The sequence below is a fragment of the Bufo gargarizans genome, chromosome 7 (assembly GCF_014858855.1).
Source record: "Bufo gargarizans isolate SCDJY-AF-19 chromosome 7, ASM1485885v1, whole genome shotgun sequence".
Classification (NCBI taxonomy): domain Eukaryota; kingdom Metazoa; phylum Chordata; class Amphibia; order Anura; family Bufonidae; genus Bufo; species Bufo gargarizans.
Genome location: NC_058086.1, coordinates 153,742,591 through 153,764,337, shown reverse-complemented (window position 1 = coordinate 153,764,337; position 21,747 = coordinate 153,742,591). Strand labels below are relative to the sequence as shown.

Sequence of the window (21,747 nt, the reverse complement as noted above, 5' to 3'; positions counted from 1 at the left end):
AAATTATTTGGACACATCTCTATAGGTCATATACATATATATGTGTATGGATAGGTGACAGGTGATAAATATTAATGAAAGCCAATGCCTGATAAAATGAATCCACGATTGAACATATGCCAAAACATTGTAGCCCTTTTTGGCATATGCTAAGGCCTTTGGTCTTGTTAAAATGATTGTTTCATCAAGGCAATCCCTGTCCATATGCCCTAGTAAGGCATACAGATCTCATAGAGGGGTTCTTCCACCCAAGACCCCTTCAATTAGCTAGAGTTGGAAGGAGCTGCCAACAATAACTCTCTCTCTTGTAGACTCTGTTACGTCCAGCTGATGTGGATCCACTGCTCCAAATAACTGGTTCAACTTTGGGCTTTTCCTGAGGACATTGTCCTAGCAGTCCCCATTAACCCCTATACAAGGATCTGGAAATCGCTGTGGGGGAGCCACTAAGCCGGGACCTCTTAGAATAGTCCAGGTGTATTTGGCAATTTTCCTGCAACCACCCGTAGAGACACTGGTGCAAAATACCAAGGGATCAGGCTATACTTATAGTCAGGAAGCAGACTGAGGTCAGGGCAGGCAGAATATGTGTGAATACGGATACAGTCCAAAGGTCAGGCGGCTGAGGGTCAGCACAGTGAACGGGCATGGGTCAGGTCAGACTGTAGAGAATCAAATTCCAGGAGACAGGCAGAGGTCGTTAAACAGGCAAACAAATGGATTCTGATCTTTTACAGGGTCAAGCAGGACCTGACAGGATCTGTAGAGACATATAGCTCAGGCAAACACTGAAGAAAACAGCAAGGTATATATAGGAGCAGCTGATAAGGAATTTGATACCGCCATGCAGGAGCTCACAGAACAGGAGAAGATTAACCCCTGCTGTATTAAAGACTGAGGTTCCAAGAATAGAAGTCCTAATACACAAAGAATATTGATGCCTTGCCTGCTGCCAGGGTGCTGGAACTAAGATAGACACAGGGCCGGCGTTAGAGGGGGGTGGGGGCAAACTGGGCAATTGCCCTGGGCACCTATCACCAAAGAGGCCCCTTCAGGTGGTCTTTCTCCTATCTTTAAAGAAAACAATGCTATGAGGCTCTGGAGACGGGAGCAGAGGTCAACTGGAATCAGTCTGCACTAGCCGGACAGCAGCTAACTCCTTCTAGCAAAGGTTCCATCTGCTAGCAGCTGATTTACAGCCTGTGCTCCCGTAATACACTCCCCGCTCCCCCGGCATACATACTGATACCTCAGCCCCTTATTAGTCATGAAGAGCAGTGTCGGGACAGAGAGGGTGGGGGATGATGTTTTCAACCACTCTAGATCCTGCCAGCTAACTCCCCCTCCTGTTCACCCAGCTCTGCTGCATAAAAAGTAAGTATATGTGTGTGTAAAGTGAATGTGTAGTGTCCCACTAGGTAAATGTGGGCACTACACAAGGGTCAATATGACCACGTTATTGTCCACCTCCTGTGGAACATGGTCATTGTATTTTATATGATGTCTTATGTGATTTTTCCTGTATATCTCCTGTATCAGGCCTGTTAGGTGTAGTTCCTTATCCTAGACAGTAGAGGGATCTAGGGAACCCCTAGTATATATAGTTAGGCCCAGACAGGAAAGAGTCAGTGCAGGCCAGTATAGTCCAGGAGGCTAGTCAGTGCAGTCTAGCCTGCCTGAGGGTCCTGAGCAAAGTAAGCTCAGAAGCTGCCACCAGGAGAAAACTAAGTTCCCTTAAATGTGCAGTGCAGAGCCAAGTGTATTCCCAGCTAAACAGAGAGCTGAAGGGCAGAAGGATATTTCTACAGCAAGGATATATATACCAGAGGAAGTTTTCCCTACCCAAGGATAAAGCCAGATATAGGGCATACGGGCCTTGGAGAAAGACAGACAAGATTCTGAGGAAAAGTGCAGCCTGATCTGTAAGTGTTATTTCCCTAGTATCTTGCAAAGACATTGCCTGCCGTTATTATATCAAGCCTACCTGTTACAACCTGTTTACATGTGGAACTTACCAAAGACTGTAAATAGTTGAACTGTTTCAGTAAAAGGAAATTCCTCAATTATTCCTACCATAAATCGGTGTGCCACCATTACCGGCACTGGCGTCATGAATTTAAAGGGATCTTGCCACCGGCACATTAAAAAAACCTGCAACATCCAGGGCACCTCACCAACCATCAGGCCTGGTCCCTATGCACAGAGAGTGCCCTAGAGGACCCCTGTGCCAGCCTCTGCATCACTGCTGTACGTCTGCCATGGGTATATAAAAGACTGTGAGTACTGTAACTACCCTCGGTTATTAACTACCCCTGTGACCTCACCATTCGCCTCACCCTACAGGGCTGCGTACTGCAAATGTAATTACATTATTGATCAGTGGCGTAACTAGAGTGCTATGGGCCCCATGGCAAACTTTGGATCGGGGCCCCTCCCCCATGCTGTGCTCGGTTGCACCCTCTGTGTCCGCAATTGTCACACCCCTGGTCCCTGATCACCCAGTAATGCCCCCAGTAATGTCTCTCACTGCCCCCCAGTAGTGTCCCCCACTGCCCTCAGTAATGTCCTCAGTAGTTCCCCTCACAGCCCCTAGAGCGCTCATCTTATCTGCATGATATGCACTTCTCCAGTCTCTAGGCCTCCAGCATCAGGCCCAGGCGCTGCCACACTAAAACTAGTCACACATTAAGCAGGTGGGTGGAGCCTAACTTACGTTAGTCAGGCTCCACCCACCTGCTGTGTAATATTGTGCAATTTTCATGCTGTCTTATCAGCGCCTTGATATGCCACACCTGTGAGAAGTGCTCACTAACACAGATTTAGACAGATTTGTGAACAATATTTGAGAGTAATGGGTCTTTTGTGTATGTAGAAAATGTTTCAGATCTTTGAGTTCAGCTCATGCAAAATGGGAGCCAAACCAAAAGTGTTAACGTTTATATTTTTGCTCAGTGTATGTGTGTGTGTGTATATATATATATATATATATATATATATATACAGTCATGTGAAAAAATTAGGACACCCTTTGAAAGCATGTGGTTTTTTGTAACATTTTTAATAAAAGGTTATTTCATCTCCGTTTCAACAATACAGAGAGATTAAAGTAATCCAACTAAACAAAGAAAACTGAAGAAAAGTCTTTTCAAGATCTTCTGTAAATGTCATTCTACAAAAATGCCTATTCTAACTGAGGAAAAAGATAGGACACCCTCACATGTATTCCCTCTTAAATTGGCTCAGATCTCACACAGGTATATCACACCAGGTGCACATAATTAGTAGATCGTTACTCTGCATGTTGAATGAGGCTTGCCCTATTTAAACCTCAGACATTTAGTTTGGTGTGCTCCTGACTGTTGAAGTGAGAGTGAGCACCATGGTGAGAGCAAAAGAGCTGTCAGAGGACTTCAGAAAAAAGATTGTAGCAGCCTATGAGTCTGGGAAGGGATTTAAAAAGATCTCAAAAGATTTTGAAATCAGCCATTCCACTGTCCGGAAGATAGTCTACAAGTGGAGGGCTTTCAAAACAACTGCCAACATGCCCAGGACTGGTCGCCCCAGCAAGTTCACCCCAAGAGCAGACCGCAAGATGCTAAAAGAGGTCTCCAAAAACCCTAAAGTGTCATCTCGAGAACTACAGCAGGCTCTGGCTACTGTTGATGTAGAAGTACATGCCTCTACAATCAGAAAGAGACTGTACAAGTTTAACTTGCATGGGAGGTGTGCAAGGAGGAAACCTTTGCTTTCCAAGAGAAACATCGAGGCCAGACTGACATTTGCCAGAGATAAAGTTGACAAAGACCAGGACTTCTGGAATAATGTTCTTTGGACAGATGAGTCCAAAATTGAATTATTTGGACACAACAGCAGAGGACATGTTTGGCGTAAACCAAACACAGCATTCCAAGAAAAGAACCTCATACCAACTGTGAAGCATGGAGGTGGAAGTGTCATGGTTTGGGGCTGCTTTGCTGCAGCAGGACCTGGTCAGCTCACCATCATAGAATCCACGATGAATTCTACTGTGTATCAGAAGGTGCTTGAAGAACATGTGAGACCATCAGTTAGAAAATTAAAGCTGAAGCGGAACTGGACCATGCAACATGACAATGACCCAAAACATACTAGTAAATCAACCAAAGATTGGCTGAAAAAGAAGAAATGGAGAGTCCTGGAATGGCCAAGTCAAAGTCCAGATTTGAATCCCATTGAGATGCTGTGGGGTGACTTGAAAAGGGCTGTACGTGCAAGAAACCCCTCAAACATCTCACAGCTGAAAAAGTTCTGCATTGAGGAGTGGGGTAAAATTTCCTCAGACCGATGTCGAAGACTGGTAGATGGCTACAAGAACCGTCTCACTGCAGTTATTTCAGCCAAAGGAGGTAACACTCGCTATTAGGGGCAAGGGTGTCCTATCTTTTTCCTCAGTTAGAATAGGCATTTTTGTAGAATGACATTTACAGAAGATCTTGAAAAGACTTTTCTTCAGTTTTCTTTGTTTAGTTGGATTACTTTAATCTCTCTGTATTGTTGAAACGGAGATGAAATAACCTTTTATTAAAAATGTTACAAAAAAACACATGCTTTCAAAGGGTGTCCTAATTTTTTCACATGACTGTATATAGACAGCCATTTATTTGAATGGCCGTGTATGATAAGCCGGAGCTACACTCATAATACCCAATTTATAGGAGTCTTCTTACTTCACACAAATGATGATCAGCTGATAGGATGGCTTCATTATAGGATGTGCAAAGTCATATTGCGACAACCCCTCTAACATGAGGTTAGCTCTTCCTTTACCTGATTTGTTTTCTCTGGGTTGCCTAGTTAATGATTTTTAAAATCCCTATTGGTTCAAGTTTTCAAGAGAAATGTAATGTATTAAACATTTCAAGTTTTAAAACATTGCACTTAAAGAGAAACAGTCACCATGAAATGCAGGGCAATCTTCAGGCAGCAGGTTATAGAGCGGGGGGAGCTGAGCAGATTGATATATAGTTTTGTGGGAAAAGATTTAGTAAAACTTATAATTTATACATTTAAACCATTGTTCTTTCTGAGCTAAAGATGTCCTATTCAGCTATTATCAGTGATTGACATCATTCTCTGCATATGTATATAGCCATCAGTCAGGGGCAGACTGGCCATAGTCCCTACTGGGAAATTTCCGGATGGGCTGATGCCCAGGGGGCCCCCAAGCCCTCCTTTCTGCCACTGGCCGGGTACATAACAAGCTCTCAGAGTTAATTAACGCTGTGAGAATCAGGTGCTCATATACCCAACCAGCGACCGCATATGGCTTCCTGAATTCAACAGCTGTGGCCTGCATCTCACCTCCTTTCCCCCATCACCATATGGACAAAGGACATAAATTGGCAGCTTTTGATGACCACTACAGAGGGACAGCTTTTGGGACAGTATATTGAGCTGCACTGTGGTATTTGGTTCTGCTGGGGCGGTATTTTGAGCTATGATATTGATGACTCCGCCTACTTAAATTGGACCACCTTCTGTCAATTTGGACCCAACTACATGAGGCCACTTTTTTTTCAGGGCCACTTTAAGTTCCCAATCTGCCACTGATAGGACAACCCCTGTGTATTACTGAACTTAGGAAAGTGAGAGACATAAATGTATAAATTTTACGTTTTGCTGATATTTTTTCCCACCAAACTATATATTAAACTGCTCGGCTCCTCCTGCTCTATTACATTCTGCCTGCAGATTACACTGTATTTCATGGTGACAGGTAGTGTTGAGTAAATTGAAGTATGCGAAGTGGAATTTTAGTAAAACTTTGATCGGCTGCAAAGCTGAATTTCCTTGCGATTCGTGGTACTGGTAAAGAATCAATTTTCCCTGAAATGGCGGGAAAAAAAAAATTTCACCTCATCCATTTGCGTACAAAGAGGCTGCCGCAGCCATTCTGATTGGAGATACCGCTGGCCGGTCTAATGACGTCATTACATGACTGCGTGAGATTTCGCTTGATGTCTTCAATCAAGATGTCCGTGGCAGCCTTTACACTATCAAGTGGATAAGGTGAGATTATTTTTCTTTTTTACTGGATGAATCCCTGAAAGTGCTGAATGTTAATTTCTGATGCCGCCATCAGAGATGAATGCAGCATCTGAGGGGCTCAATGACAGGGGTGGAGTGGCGCTTTTGCTGTTCCCTGACATTGCGCACGCTACATAGAAAGAAATGCACTTCGTGACAAAGCAAATTTCTTTGTTTAATTCGGTCAAGCAGCCGAATCGAAGTTTTCAGAACTTCGCTCATCTCTAGTGACAGGTTCTCTGTAACAACATTAAAGTGAAAAAGACAATATATAATAATTTTTTATCAAAGAAAAGCAAAGAAATCTATGTTTACCTCGGGGTCCATACGCTGAGATAAGCCAGTCATCAGTCATGAATTCAGGTGTAAGGTGAATGTATTTGCCTGGTTCTCCACACTTTCCATACTGTTGTGTGTAAGGGTCATTCACATGCTGCACGGTAGGCTCAGCGATGATAATATCTGCCTAACAATACAAACACACAAATACATTATCTTTTTCAGACTTACAGATAAAAACAAATACAACTTCTAAAATACATCAACCGTTTCTTAAAAATCATCCTGCATTTTGCTGTACCGCATCATAGGTTTCCGTTTTGGGTCTCGTATAGTTCTTATTTGCAGACCAGGACTTGGGAATCAAAATCTTCACACTTCGTATGTAGAACCTTTTGTCTGTGGCATCAAATAGAAACTCTGAAGCTTCTTCCACCATAGCCTTAGGGGAAAATAAATAAAATGTCATACAATTATTAATTTGGTTTCCAATCTTGTTATTTGTTGTAACTGTTTAGTTAATGGGGTATTTCGGTTTGTTAAAGTAATTCCATGTCCACTGCATGAGGGATAACTATTAGGGTCAATTCACACGTCCACAAAATGGGTCTGCATCCATTACGCAATTTTCGTGAGGACACAGGTGAGGACACATTCATTTTCAATGGGGCTGGAATGTGCTGTCCACATCCGCACTTCCGGATCCGCAAAAAATTCCGCAATTGCGGACAAGAAAAGGCATTTTCTATGAGAGTGACGACGATGTGCGGTACACAAAATGCGGAAGGCACATTGCCGGTGTCCATGTTTTGCGGATCCGCAAAACACATACGGACGTGTGAATGGACCCTTAGATTGGTGGGGGTCCTACCGCTGGGACCCCCACCGATCATCAGAACACCCCCCGATCCCAATAGAATTGAGTGGAGCAGCCACGCGCATGTGCAACCAACCGCTCCATTCTTTTAAGGGGGGCTGCCGGGGTACAAGTCCCCCGTTCTAGTAATTGGGGGGGTCCCAGCAGTAGAAATTCCATCAATCTAATAGTTATCCCCTATCCTGTGAGTTAACTTTAACCAACTGGAATACACCTTTAATAAAGCCATTGCCAGCTTCATTACAGAAATGTAAACATGTGCCTTCACAATATTTTAACCAGCCACATGATGACATCACTGGAAAAAAAAATTAAATCAAAACAACCAACAACGCTGCTCTTTCAAACAATAGAGACCCACGACTAATGACCGCAACCGACAATAATGTCGATCAGTGTCATTAAAGCCTTTAGATGCGCTTCTGGGATTTTTACTGGCATCCTCTGCAGCCAATGAGGATGCTGGTAATTGAATTCAATACACCAGGTCTCTCTGAAGAGACCCAGAGTATTAAAGCTGTAATTCTTATTTTGGTCAGCATAGGAAATTAGCAATTCTGTACAAATAATGGGTCTAAAAGACCCATGATTGTTAAGAATAATAAAAAAAAAGATTTTGTAGGCTCAAATATGAGCTTCAAAATCATAAAAAACGTAAGGAAAAAAACTATTAAAAATGTAAAACAAATTTTTTAAATATGAAAGTTTAAATCACCCCCCTTTCTGTAGAATACAAAAATAAATACATAAATAACAGAACATATAAACATCATGGGCATCACCACATCTGAAAATGATCGTACTATTAAAATATAATTTTTTTCCAATATGGTGAATGGCATAATGTAAAAAAGGGTCAAAAATGGCCAATTTGCTAATTTTTTTTCACCTCTCTTACCACAAAATATGTAATAAAATGTGATTTAAAAAGTCACACTCACTCAGAAATGGTAACAATAAAAAACTACAGATTGTCTGGCAAAAAATGAGTTCCTATATAACTCAGTAGATATAATTATAAAAAAAAAGTTATGGGGGTTAGGATATAGTGATTTAAGTTTAAATTTATATTTACACTATTTAGACATAAGAAACCTATACAGTTGCAAGAAAAAGTATGTGAACCCTTTGGAATGATATGGATTTCTGCTCAAATTGCTCATAAAATGTGATCTGATCTTTATCTAAGTCACAACAATAGACAATCACAGTCTGCTTAACCTAATAGCACACAAAGAATTAGATGTTACGATGTTTTTATTGAGCACACCATGTAAACATTCACAGTGCAGGTGGAAAAAGTATGTAAACCCTTGGATTTAATAACTGGTTGAACATCCTTTGGCAGCAATAACTTCAACCAAACGTTTCCTGTAGTTGCTGATCAGACGTGCACAATGGTCAGGATTAATTCTTGACCATTCCTCTTTATAGAATTGTTTCAGTTCAGCAATATTCTTGGGATGTCTGGTGTGAATCGCTATCTTGAGGTCATGCCACAGCATCTCAATCGGGTTCAGGTCAGGACTCTGACTGGGCCACTTCAGAAGGCGTATTTTCTTCTATTTAAGCCATTCTGTTGTTGATTTACCACTATGCTTTGGGTCGTTGTCCTGTTGCAACACCCATCTTCTGTTGAGCTTCAGCTGGTGGACAAATGGTCTTAAGTTCTCCTGCAAAATGTCTTGATAAACTTGGGAATTCATTTTTCCTTTGATGATAGCAATCTGTCCAGGCCCTGACGCAGCAAAGCAGCCCGAAACCATGATGTCCCCACCACCATACTTCACAGTTGGGATGAGATTTTGATGTTGGTGTGCTGTGCCTCTTTTTCTCCACACATAGTGTTGTGTGTTTCTTCCAAACAACTCAAATTTGGTTTCATCTGTCCACAGAATATTTTGCCAGTACTGCTGTGGAACATCCAGGTGCTCTTGTGCAAACTGTAAACGTGCAGCAATGTTTTTTTTTTTGGACAGAAGTGGCTTCCTCTGTGGTACCCTCCCATGAAATTTATTCTTGTTTAGTGTTTTACGTATCGTAGATTCGCTAACAGGGATGTTAGCATATGCCAGAGACCTTTGTAAGTCTTTGGCTGACACTCTAAGATTCTTCTGCACCTCATTGAGCAGTCTGCGCTGTGCTCTTGCAGTCATCTTTACAGGACGGTCACTCCTAGGGAGAGTAGCAGCAGTGCTGAACTTTCTCCATTTATAGACAATTTGTCTTACCGTGGACTGATGCACAGCAAGACTTTTTGAGATGCATTTATAACCCTTTCCAGCTTTATGCAAGTCAACAATTCTTAATCATAGGTCTTCTGAGTGCTCTTTTGTGTGAGGCATCATTCACATCAGGCAATGCTTCTTGTAAAAAGCAAACCCAGAACTGGTGTGTGTTTTTTATAGGGCAGGGCAGCTGTAACCAACACCTCCAATCTCATCTCATTGATTGGACTCCAGATGGCTGACACCTCACTCCAATTAGCTCTTGGATATGTCATTAGTCTAGGGGTTCACATACTTTTTCCACCTGCATTGTGAATGTTTACATGGTGTGTTCAAAAAAACATGGTAACATTTAATTATTTGTGTGTTATTAGTTTAAGCAGACTGTGATTGCCTATTGATGTGAGCTACATAATGATCAGATCACATTTTATGACCAATTTGTGCAGAAATCCATATCATTCCAAAGGGTTCACATACTTTTTATTGCAATGTACATATATGGTATTGTTGTAATCTTATTGACCCAGAGAATCAATGGCACAGGTCATTTTTGCCACAAAGTGAACACTGTGGGAACAAAACCCATAAAACGGAAGATTTTTTTTCCCCCCGATTACACCCAATTTGGAATGTTTCTCCTGCTTCCTGCTACATTGTATGCCATATTAAATGGTGACATTAGAAAATAAAACTTGTCCTGCAAAAAAAAAAAAACCCTCATACAGCTATGTGAATGGAAAAATAAAAAAGTTATGGCTTAAGGAAGATAGGGGGGGGGGGGGGAATGAAAATGCAAAAACGAAAAAACCTCCGGTATCTTAATGCAATGTTATTGGGTAAAAAGTTGTGATTTGTATTGTTTTATATGTTCCCAAAGGAGTTATCGTGCCCATAATATTGATGACCATTCCTCAGCATAGGTCATCAATTTCTGATTGGCAGGGATCTGACACCTGGGACCCCTGCCGATAAGCTTTGAGATGAGGAGGCAGCGCTCCATGGGAGCACCACTTGCTCATCATTACACTACGTCTCATCTCCAATGGAGTGGGTGCCTGTATTACACCGCACTTCAGACATGAAGTGCGGTTTAATGACAAGGAAGTGGCGCACACATGGAGCACTGCCTCCTCTCCAAACAGCTGATTGACTGGGGTGTCGGGTGACAGATCCCTTTTAATAGCAATGTATAGACAACCAAATTATTAATATATTGGCAGCCTTTTTAAGTCACCAGTGTGGTGGACTGGGTCACCCCCTGCTTAGTGGGGAGTCTGGTCTGAACAGAGCAAGGGAGAACACATTTCTCTGAAAGCTCCTGCTATCTGGGCAAATGTTCAGAGAACCTCTGCCTCTGGGATTTCATCTGCAAAAGAAGCAACTCCACTACCACTACTGCTGCTGCTGCTACTGTTATGTTAATACATTATTTGCTATACTAATAAAGGATACATTGATAATGAATTGCAATACTGTGTATGTTATTTCTTGTTGCTGTGTCTAAACATTTTAGCATCCCTGACCACAACATCACAAACATGAAAAATATAGTATTAAATGGTAATTTAAAATCCCAGAGAGACAGGAGGGTCTGGGAATAGCCTCAAACACTCCCAGAAAAGGAATGAATGTGTCAAATGATTTTTTGTCCTTCTACATCTCTTAAGAAATGGGGTTTGTGTTGTAAGAAAGCATCATAAAACTGTATTAACCACAATTGCTGTAGTTTTGTGGTGTGATAATTGATTTAACACTTTTCATTTGTAAAAGCCGAAATTGTGTTACATAGTTAATACGGTTGACAAAAGACGTAAGTCCATCAAGTTCAACCAAGGGATAGGTGGGGACGCGAATCCCAGAAGAAAGTGAGACTCAGATTTCTACACGTTCATAAGCATTAATGTTGTTTACATTTAAGAATTTATCTAGACCCTTTTTACAACTGTCCACTGTTCCTGCTGTGACCACGTCCTGAGGAAGTCTATTCCACAGATTCACAGTTCTTACAGTAAAGAAGCTTTGACGCTTCTGGAGACTGAACTTTTTCTTCTCCAGTCGGAGGCAATGCCCCCTTGTCTTTTGAGGGCATTTTACATGGAACAGCTTTTCACTGTATTTTTTTGTATGGCCCATTTATATATTTGTTTAGGTTAATCATGTCCCCCCTTAGACGTCTCTTCTCAAGACTAAATATATTTAATTATTTGACTCTTTCCTCATAACTAAGCCCCTCCATGCCCATTATCAGTGCAGTCGCTCTGAACTGAACTGCATATTCCAGATGAGGCCGCACCAACGCTTTGAAAAGTGGTAATATTACAACCCTGCCCCACAAGTCCATGTAACTATGTATATTTTATATGCAACCACTCTACCAATCCTAGGGATCATACTGAGCACCAACAATAAAATGTGGAAAGGTGAAGAGGGAATTGATACTGCTTGATACTGCAGGTATAGATTTGGGATGATGAGCCCAATGTACAAACCGGATTCCAAAAAAGTTGGGACACTAAACAAATTGTGAATTAAAACTGAATGCAATGATGTGGAGATGGCAAATGTCAATATTTTATTTGTAATAGAACGTAGATGACAGATCAAACGTTTAATCCGAGTAAATGTATCATTTTAAAGGAAAAATACGTTGATTCAAATTTTCACGGTGTCAACAAATCCCCAAAAAGTTGGGACAAGTAGCAATAGGAGGCTGGAAAAAGTAAATTTGAGCATAACGAAGAGCTGGAAGACCAATCAACACTAATTAGGTCAATTGGCAACATGATTGGGTATAAAAAGAGCTTCTCAGAGTGGCAGTGTCTCTCAGAAGCCAAGATGGGTAGAGGATCACCAATTCCCACAATGTTGCGCAGAAAGATAGTGGAGCAATATCAGAAAGGTGTTACCCAGCGAAAAATTGCAAAGACTTTGCACCTATCATCAACTGTGCATAACATCATCCGAAGATTCAGAGAATCTGGAACAATCTCTGTGCGTAAGGGTCAAGGCCGCAAAACCATACTGGATGCCCGTGATCTCCGGGCCCTTAAACGACACTGCACCACAAACAGGAATGCTACTGTAAAGGAAATCACAGAATGGGCTCAGGAATACTTCCAGAAACCATTGTCAGTGAACACAATCCACCGTGCCATCCGCCGTTGCCAGCTGAAACTCTACAGTGCAAAGAAGAAGCCATTTCTAAGCAAGATCCACCAGCTCAGGCGTTTTCAATGGGCCAGGGATCATTTAAAATGGAGGGTGGCAAAATGGAAGACTGTTCTGTGGTCAGACGAGTCACGATTCGAAGTTCTTTTTGGAAATCTGGGACGCCATGTCATCCGGACCAAAGAGGACAAGGACAACCCAAGTTGTTATCAACGCTCAGTTCAGAAGCCTGCATCTCTGATGGTATGGGGTTGCATGAGTGCATGTGGCATGGGCAGCTTGCATGTCTGGAAAGGCACCATCAATGCAGAAAAATATATTCAGGTTCTAGAACAACATATGCTCCCATCCAGACGTCATCTCTTTCAGGGAAGACCCTGCATTTTTCAACAAGATAATGCCAGACCACATTCTGCATCAATCACAACATCATGGCTGCGTAGAAGAAGGATCCGGGTACTGAAATGGCCAGTCTGCAGTCCAGATCTTTCACCTATAGAGAACATTTGGCGCATCATAAAGAGGAAGGTGCAACAAAGAAGGCCCAAGACGATTGAACAGTTAGAGGCCTGTATTAGACAAGAATGGGAGAGCATTCCTATTTCTAAACTTGAGAAACTGGTCTCCTCGGTCCCCAGACGTCTGTTGAGTGTTGTAAGAAGAAGGGGAGATGCCACACAGTGGTGAAAATGGCCTTGTCCCAACTTTTGGGGGATTTGTTGACACCATGAAATTCTGATTCAACAGATTTTTCCCTTAAAATGGTACATTTTCTCAGTTTAAACTTTTGTTCCGTGATTTATGTTCTATTCTGAATAAAATATTAGAAGTTGGCACCTCCACATCAATGCATTCAGTTTTTATTCACGATTTGTTGTCACGGCTGGGGATGGGGAAAACCCTCAGCTGTGCGGTGCCAGGTGATGGTAAGGTTGCTACTTGGCCAGAACCACAGAATTAAGGAGCAGGTCACCTTCTAGCGCCGAAAGGCTGAGGGTTTTCCCCATCCCCAGCCGTGACAGTATGACCACCAGGGTGGCCCTCACTGGCAGATGGTAAGTAAACAGGGGGATGTCTCCAGCAAGCATGGCTGAAGCACCCTCTCTGACTACTGCCTTCCACTGAGGCTTTATAGGGCCAAGTAGCCACGCCCACAGTTAGACACACCCAGTGCATACACACACTAGGAGGGAAGTTAACCCTTCCAACACCAGGGAAGGGAAGACATCAACTTAAAGGGGAAGTGTCCAAAAGAAGATCACACTGCAGCTGTTACCGCAGGCAACGACATGGGTGGCAACCATGTCCTGGGAGTCAGCCAGAAGGCCGAGACACTGCCACCACATGTAAACATCCAAACCAAACGTTGCCACGGGCAGCCACAGTGAAGGGAAGAGTCACAGTGCACACCAAACATAAACTTCGTGCACACCAGACATACAAAGTGCATAACATACACACACACCTAACTGAGAGGTTGCTAGGTGCAACTGCATGAACTTTGCCGCAAGCTGCCTAGCCCTAGCTCAGGCTGCTCTACTGCGACAATACCAAATAACTTGTTGCCCGCGGCAACCACAAGTGAGGCAGCACACTAGCGGCCCTCACCTGTGGTTGAACACCCAATAACAAACCGCAGGCAACAGCATGTGGTTCAGGAGTCACGACCATGACTATGGCCGTGACATTTGTATAGTGTCCCAACTTTTTTGGAATCCGGTTTGTATTTCCAAGGGAAACATGAAGACGTGGCAGGACAAATCAATCTCCTTGCAGCCTGGTTTCACTTTGGCTTTTTGTTTAAAGTTATTGATCAGTTTTGGTAATCCACTGTGCCCTAAGCACAAAGTTCACATTTGTCCCCTGTCCTGTTCTCCAGGTTGACCTCCTAACAGCACATTCCGGCCCCACTGAAAATGAGTGGTTCTGCACACGTTCCGCAAAATTGCAGAACGGATGCGGACTTATTTTGGGAACGTGTGAATGGAAATAATATCCCTCAAAATGAAAATCAATGTAATTATTAAAGTTAAGCAAAAAGCATAGATGTGGTAGGCAATAAAAAGTGCTCAGCGGCACTAAATCAGGTGCTCGGCGGCACCAAATCAGAAACCATATGTCCTACCACAATCCGGGGGGTTCCAGTGCACGTCCATGAATCCCAGAGGGAAAGCAAAACCCATCTATCCCTGGGCTAGATGATGATGTGGTATTGAAGGACAGGGTGGGCAAAGAATTGTCCCTGATATAGCCCTACAGGGGGGTGCTATTCTGGCCCTGATAGCCTAACCACAGACCACCCACCCTGATAAGAGCGACCCCGTCCGGAACCTTACCCTATATAAAAATGGCCCTAGTAAGCCCCTAGGCCCCTGACTTCCAGGTGATCACTATATAGATCTATGTGTTTTTGACTCATTATAAAAGTATAAGTATATCACACCCCTCTGTGTATCACACCTATCGATAGCACACCTATACCAGTCTCTAAAGTGACTTTTGTGGCCCTATTAGCTAGTGTTTAGTGTCCCTAACAGCCTATCTCTGCTCCACACAGCAACCTCTTCCTACACTGGCAAAAAACTGAATGTAAAATGGCAGCCAGATTGGGTTTATTTATACGGTAGGGGGGGTGTCCATGTGCTGAAACGTCTCAATTGGCTGTCCTGTACCACCTAATGGATGTGTCATGGGTCAAAGTTCTTCACAATGTAAAAGAATATGGCGGGCGCGAATATCTCCATATGTTCGCATGTTCAGCGAATCGCAAACACGCAAAGTTTGCCGCGAAACGACCGCCGGACGAACTGCAAGGCCTCTCTACTCCTAACCAGACTTACACATTGTAACAGGAAGGATCTGGCCGCAAATGATTTTCAGCTTCTGTATGAAAATACTGAATTAACCGGCCGCAATCTGAAATCTTTAAAACAAAAATGATAGGATTGGTAGGACTGCATTGAAATATTTGATCACTAGAGAAAACTCCCTTAATATGAGAAGATGTACGTAGGGGTGGCTGAGCATACGTATGGTCCACTCAGTACAAGTGCATACAACAAACCATATTTGTTCTCTGTGTTTCTTTATCTTCCATAAACTTGCATGGAGTGGGGAATGTGTATGCTCAACCATTTATGAATGCATCATTCTCCTTCAAGTAATTAAGAAGATGGTCTCTTGATCTAGTATCTAGCTGATTACCCAGCATTTGGACCATCATTTATCACACTATTGAGAAAAGTCCCTGATTTATCAAGACCAGTGTGTACAAATAAATGCCAAAAAAGGCGTAGGTGAATGATAAATTTCCCTCATAGTTTGCAACTAGCAAAACATTATAACATTCTGTAGTTAATTCTGTGTTCTTAGACACTGGCTGGCATTGGCTTTCTACTTCAAAGAAAGATTAATGAGCAGATTTTTTAGGTTAATAAATATCATGCTTACCATCCACTAAAGCTTAAAATAATTCAGATTCTTACCTTAATATTCTCAATGATCTGCAGATCTTCCTTGACATTAGGATTGATAGCAATAACTATATCTTCGTATCCCCCATTATTGAGCTTTACCATGGAAGTCTCACTTTTAGCAAAGAGGTGAAAAACAATCAATACAAAAAAAATTCTTGGTGTCATTATCAACAATTTTGCCCACTGTGCAAACATGCTGTGAACAGTATTTCCGCATATGTAGCATTTATATACTCTCACTGTATATCTTATCAATCATTGTATGTGAACTTTGTTTCAAGTTGATTCTCTTTACAACCTTGTAATTTGTGTTGAGTCACCAACATTGGTTGAAGGAAGAAATCTATAGTTTCCTTATTGTCCCTCGTGAGATAATAAGTCTATTATAGCATGTAGTAATATTATGAGATTTATGGTTTACAGGATAAGTCAAGAACCACTATGTATGTATAATATATGTGTAAAATAGTTATTGCTGGATTAATTAAACCATACATATCTATAACACATGATCTATTGGTCTCAGGCTCAATTACCTCAGGCTACAATATTTTCAAGTTACAGTGGTCTTCCCTGGGCTACCATAACTTAATCATATTCAAAATTCTATGCCACAGGTATTTTAATGGTAATGAAGTGCAGGAAAAAACTGGTTGTCTAGTGGCACTTCTAAACAGTCCAGTCCAGTATTACATGTTCTGAACTGCTCTTTACCTGAGTCAGGATGAGCTACTCCTTTTGGTACCAGATACATTAGATTTTATGGTACACTGTGTACTGTACTAGACTTTGAAGAACCTCCTGCCTGCTTTAAGCAGTTCATTCTGGCTTTCATATATGAGGACTTGACTTGTCTGTTTATCACCTTCTTCACCCAGGCAGCCCCTCTGAGATAGGTACAGTAGCTCAATCGTGCAGGGCAAGGCCTTTTGTATTAGATCTAATAATATGCCAGGTCTCTGCTAGGCATAGTCTTCTGCCTTGCAGTGTTCCTGGTGACATCACTGACACTAATGGGCAGGCTAGGCTAGGACAGCACTAAAGCCTGCCCATTAGTGCTGGTGATGTCACTGGGAACACTGCTAGGTATAAGGCTCCACCTAGCAGTGTAAGCTTGTAAACAAAAAAGCCTTGCCCTGCACTATACAGCGCAGTGCTAGGGAGAGCATCGGAGCATGAAAGAGGGGCTGCCTGGGTGAAGATAGAGATATGTCCGGGTTGTGCTCTGAACCCGGACAATCCCTTTTATGTGATTTTTTTATTTTATTTTTTATTTTTTTTGGGTTGACATTTTGGAGGCATCTGAACCAATTTCTAGTTTCCCAAAGAGTTGTGATCTCAAGTAACAGTATTTTTGAATCAATATAATCATCCAGGAATTAATAAATATTGTTATTTGAGAGACCATTGTATTATCCTAAAAGTGTACCTGCTCACTATTTTCTGTTCTGTATCCTTTGTCCCGGCAATGTGTTCACAGCACTCCAGTCCCTGCTTGTACACTTTTGACATGGGTAAAGGCCACTTGGGCTACTGCAACCAATGACTGGATGCAGCTGTGATGCAACCTTTAGGTAGCATGTGCAGTGAGTGTCTGAGGAGACAGTGCAGAGGATGGAAGTGGTAGAGGCCCTGATGAAATACTGTGCCATGGTGTACTCCCTCAGGCCGTTGCTCTCTGGGGATCTGTGCATTAGAAATGTAGTTTGAAGAATCAGGCTAGAAGTAAACATATAATAGTCTGTCATGGTCCCTCCCATGATAGAGGTGAGAAGATCTGAGAGACTGGCAGCACGTGAGGGTATCTGACAGTCTCTCTGTTTTCTCCTTGAATTTGGGTCAATAATGGCATCTGAGAATGTAGATTTAGTGGCTGTTACGGAGACATGGTTTAATGAAAGAAATGACTGGGACATAACCATACCAGGGTACTCTTTATACAGAAGAGACAGAGAAGGCAAGAAAGGAGGAGGAGTGGCCCTGTATGTGAAGGATAGCATTAAATCTAACCTAATACAAGTTGGTGAGGCCAACATAGAGTCAGTTTGGGTTACGTTGCAGTTTGCTAATCATGCAGTAACTCATGTAGGTGTGATCTATAGACCACCTGGTCAAGTTAAAGAACTAGATGATCTACTAGTTGAAGAAATAGCTAAAATGACAATGAAAGGAGAAGTTATCATTATGGGAGATTTCAATCTTCCAGATATAAACTGGAAAACCAAAATAGCAAGTTCTACCAGGAGTACAGATATTCTAAATTCCCTACTGGGGTTATCCCTACAACAAATGGTTGAGGAGCCAACCCGGAGGGAGGCCATTTTGGATTTGGTATTCACAAATGGGGATTCGGTATATGATGTCATTGTAGGCGAAACCTTGGGATCTAGTGATCACCAGTCAGTGTGGTTTAATATAAGAACTGTGAAAGAGTCCCACCACACAAAAACAAAAGTCTTAGATTTTAGAAAAACAGACTTTTCAAAAATTAAATTAGTCATAAATGAGTCCTTATCAGACTGGAACGGATTACATGGAGTCCAGGAGAAATGGGACTACTTAAAAGGTGCATTATTGAAGGCAACAGAAAATTACATTAGACTTGTCAGTAAAAGCAAAAAAAGGAAGAGACCCCTGTGGTACTCAGCAGAAGTGGCCCAAATCATTAAAAATAAAAAGCTAGCATTTTGTAATTATAAAAAAAAACAGAGCAAGGAAGATAAGGAAATCTACAAGATTAGGCAGAAAGAGGCCAAGCAAGTTATAAGAACTTCTAAAGCTCAGGCAGAAGAAAAACTAGCTCAGTCTATGAAAAAAGGGGATAAGACATTCTTCAGATATATAAATGAAAAAAGGAAATTAAAACAAGGAATAACTAAATTAAAAACAAAGGACGGAAGGTATGTAGAAGAGAATAAAGGGCTAGCCGACTGCCTTAATGAATACTTCAGTTCAGTTTTTACAAAAGAAAAAGAAGGAGAAGGACCTCCACTAGAAAGGATGACTAATAAATCGTTTGATGCATGTGTCTTTACAGGGGAAGATGTTCTAAGTTTGCTGTCTAAAGTGAAGACAAATAAGTCACAGGGGCCTGATGAGATACACCCAAAATTATTAAAAGAGCTTAGTGGTGAGCTGGCAAAACCGTTAACAGATTTATTTAACCAATCATTAATAACAGGAGTCGTCCCGGAAGATTGGAAATTGGCAAATGTCGTGCCCATTCACAAGAAAGGTAGTAGGGAGGAATCGAGCAACTATAGACCAGTGAGTCTGACATCAATAGTAGGCAAATTAATGGAAACCCTATTAAAGGATAGGATTGTGTAACATATAAAATCCCATGGATTGCAAGATGAAAAACAACATGGGTTTACTTCAGGGAGATCATGTCAAACAAATCTTATAGATTTTTTTGACTGGGTGACTAAAATAATAGACGGTGGAGGTGCAGTAGACATCGCATATCTAGATTTTAGTAAGGCTTTTGACACTGTCCCACATAGAAGACTTATCAATAAACTGCAGTCATTGAGCATGGACTCCCATATTGTTGAGTGGATTAGGCAGTGGCTGAGTGACAGACAACAGAGGGTTGTAGTCAATGGAGAACATTCAAAACAAGGTCATGTTACCAGTGGGGTTCCACAGGGATCTGTACTGGGACCAATTTTGTTTAATATCTTCATAAGTGATATTGCAAAAGGCCTCGATGGTAAGGTTTGTCTTTTTGCTGATGACACAAAGATATGTAACAGGGTTGATGTTCCTGGAGGGAAACACCAAATGGAAAAGGATTTAGGAAAACTAGAAGAATGGTCATAACTCTGGCAACTGAAATTTTATGTGGATAAGTGCAAGATAATGCACCTGGGGCGTAAAAACCCAAGGGCAGAATATAGAATATTTGATACAGTCCTGACCTCAGTATCTGAGGAAAGGGATTTAGGAGTAATTATTTCAGAAGACTTAAAAGTGGGAAGACAATGTAATAGAGCAGCACGAAATGCCAGCAGAATGCTTGGATGTATAGGGAGAGGTATAAGCAGTAGAAAGAGTGAAGTGCTTATGCCGCTGTACAGAACACTGGTGAGACCTCACTTGGAGTATTGTGCGCAGTACTGGAGGCCATATCTTCAGAAGGATATAGATACTCTAGAGAGAGTTCAGAGAAGAGCTACTAAACTAGTACATGGATTGCAGGATAAAACTTACCAGGAAAGGTTAAAAGACCTTAATATGTATAGCTTGGAAGAAAGAAGAGACAGAGGGGATATGATAGAAACTTTTAAATACATAAAGGGAATCAACTCGGTAAAGGAGGAGAGCATATTTAAAAGAAGAAAAACTACCACAAGAGGACACAGTTTTAAATTAGAGGGGCAAAGGTTTAAAAGTAATATAAGGAAGTATTACTTTACTGAGAGAGTAGTGGATGCATGGAATCGCCTTCCTGCAGAAGTGTTAGCTGCAAATACAGTGAAGGAGTTTAAGCATGCATGGGATAGGCATAAGGCTATCCTTCATATAAGATAGGGCCAGGGACTATTCATAGGATTCAGATATATTGGGCAGACTAGATGGGCCAAATGGTTCTTATCTGCCGACACATTCTATGTTTCTATGTTTATTGTTTGGTAATGACCACACCTCTTGTCAGGTGCAGCTTGTTGTCATTACTGAGGCTCTATTTAGTTCTGACTCTCACTGCTTTCCATGCGGTTGACATTTCCTGCTGCAGTTGGGTGAGCTGGTGTGTTGTTCCTTTGGATCTCCTGCTCCTCCAATGACACAGCAGACACAACAGCTCAATGACACAGCAGACACAACAGAAAGCATAGAGTTAAACTGTTGTTACTGCCCAGGAGTCTTGACCAATTACAGCCAGCCTCACACACAGTCTGTGTGGGAAATCCCATAGCTGGAATCATTATTCACCAGAGGAAAGGAGCTGAACAGACATTCACTCTACTGAGAGCTGTGTTTTATGGAAGCAAAGAGGTCAAAATAGGTATTTAGAACATATATATATATATATATATATATAATGTTCCTATTAGTAGCCTAATTCTGACTAGTATATAAAGTGCCTAAAGTTACAAACAGCACTAATATTGAAGGCTGCTTGCAGCCTGTAATTGTGGGAGGAGCGCACTTACCCTATTTAAACCCCCTCCTACAAGCTGGGGGGCGCCCGTTTCTTGCCTGCTAATGCTTCTTGCTTCAGCAGCTTCAGCACCTGACGTCACTTCCGGTCGCGTCTTCCGTCGGTTCATCACCCCGCATCCCGTTCGTGCTGCCAGCCGCGTCGCCTCTTGGAAGTATTTACCGCTCTGTGGCCTGGTCGGACGCGCCTGCCACCGGCACCTCGTGTTCCCTGTTTTCAGCCAACCTGAAGCTCCGTGGGGTCCAGGACTAGCAGCGCAGCAGCTGCCCGTTAACCCCGCACTGCCCGCCGCCGCGACTGCTACTGGTGAGTGCACATCGCGAAGCCTCCCCCCCCCCGCTCCAGGTACCGGTCCCTCCAGCGCATGCGCCGCGAATTGGGGCGGCGCGCCTCCCTGAGAGTGGGGGGGGAGGGGGGCGGCGGGGACGGCTCACACAAGCTGCATTTTGGGACATGATTCATTCAGCCAGGGGTTTCCCACTT

General features: G+C 42.3%; 1 protein-coding gene across 1 annotated transcript in view; it reads right to left on the bottom strand.

The window, feature by feature from the left end:
* The window catches only part of LOC122943767 (calcium-activated chloride channel regulator 1-like), a 66,295-nt gene extending 50,033 nt beyond the window's left edge, over positions 1 to 16,262 (bottom strand). Inside the window, 3 exon segments of the mRNA XM_044301784.1 lie at positions 6,382 to 6,532; positions 6,647 to 6,787; positions 16,107 to 16,262. Of these exon segments, the coding sequence (XP_044157719.1) occupies positions 6,382 to 6,532; positions 6,647 to 6,787; positions 16,107 to 16,262 (448 nt within the window).
* Positions 16,263 to 21,747: the final 5,485 nt, after the last annotated feature.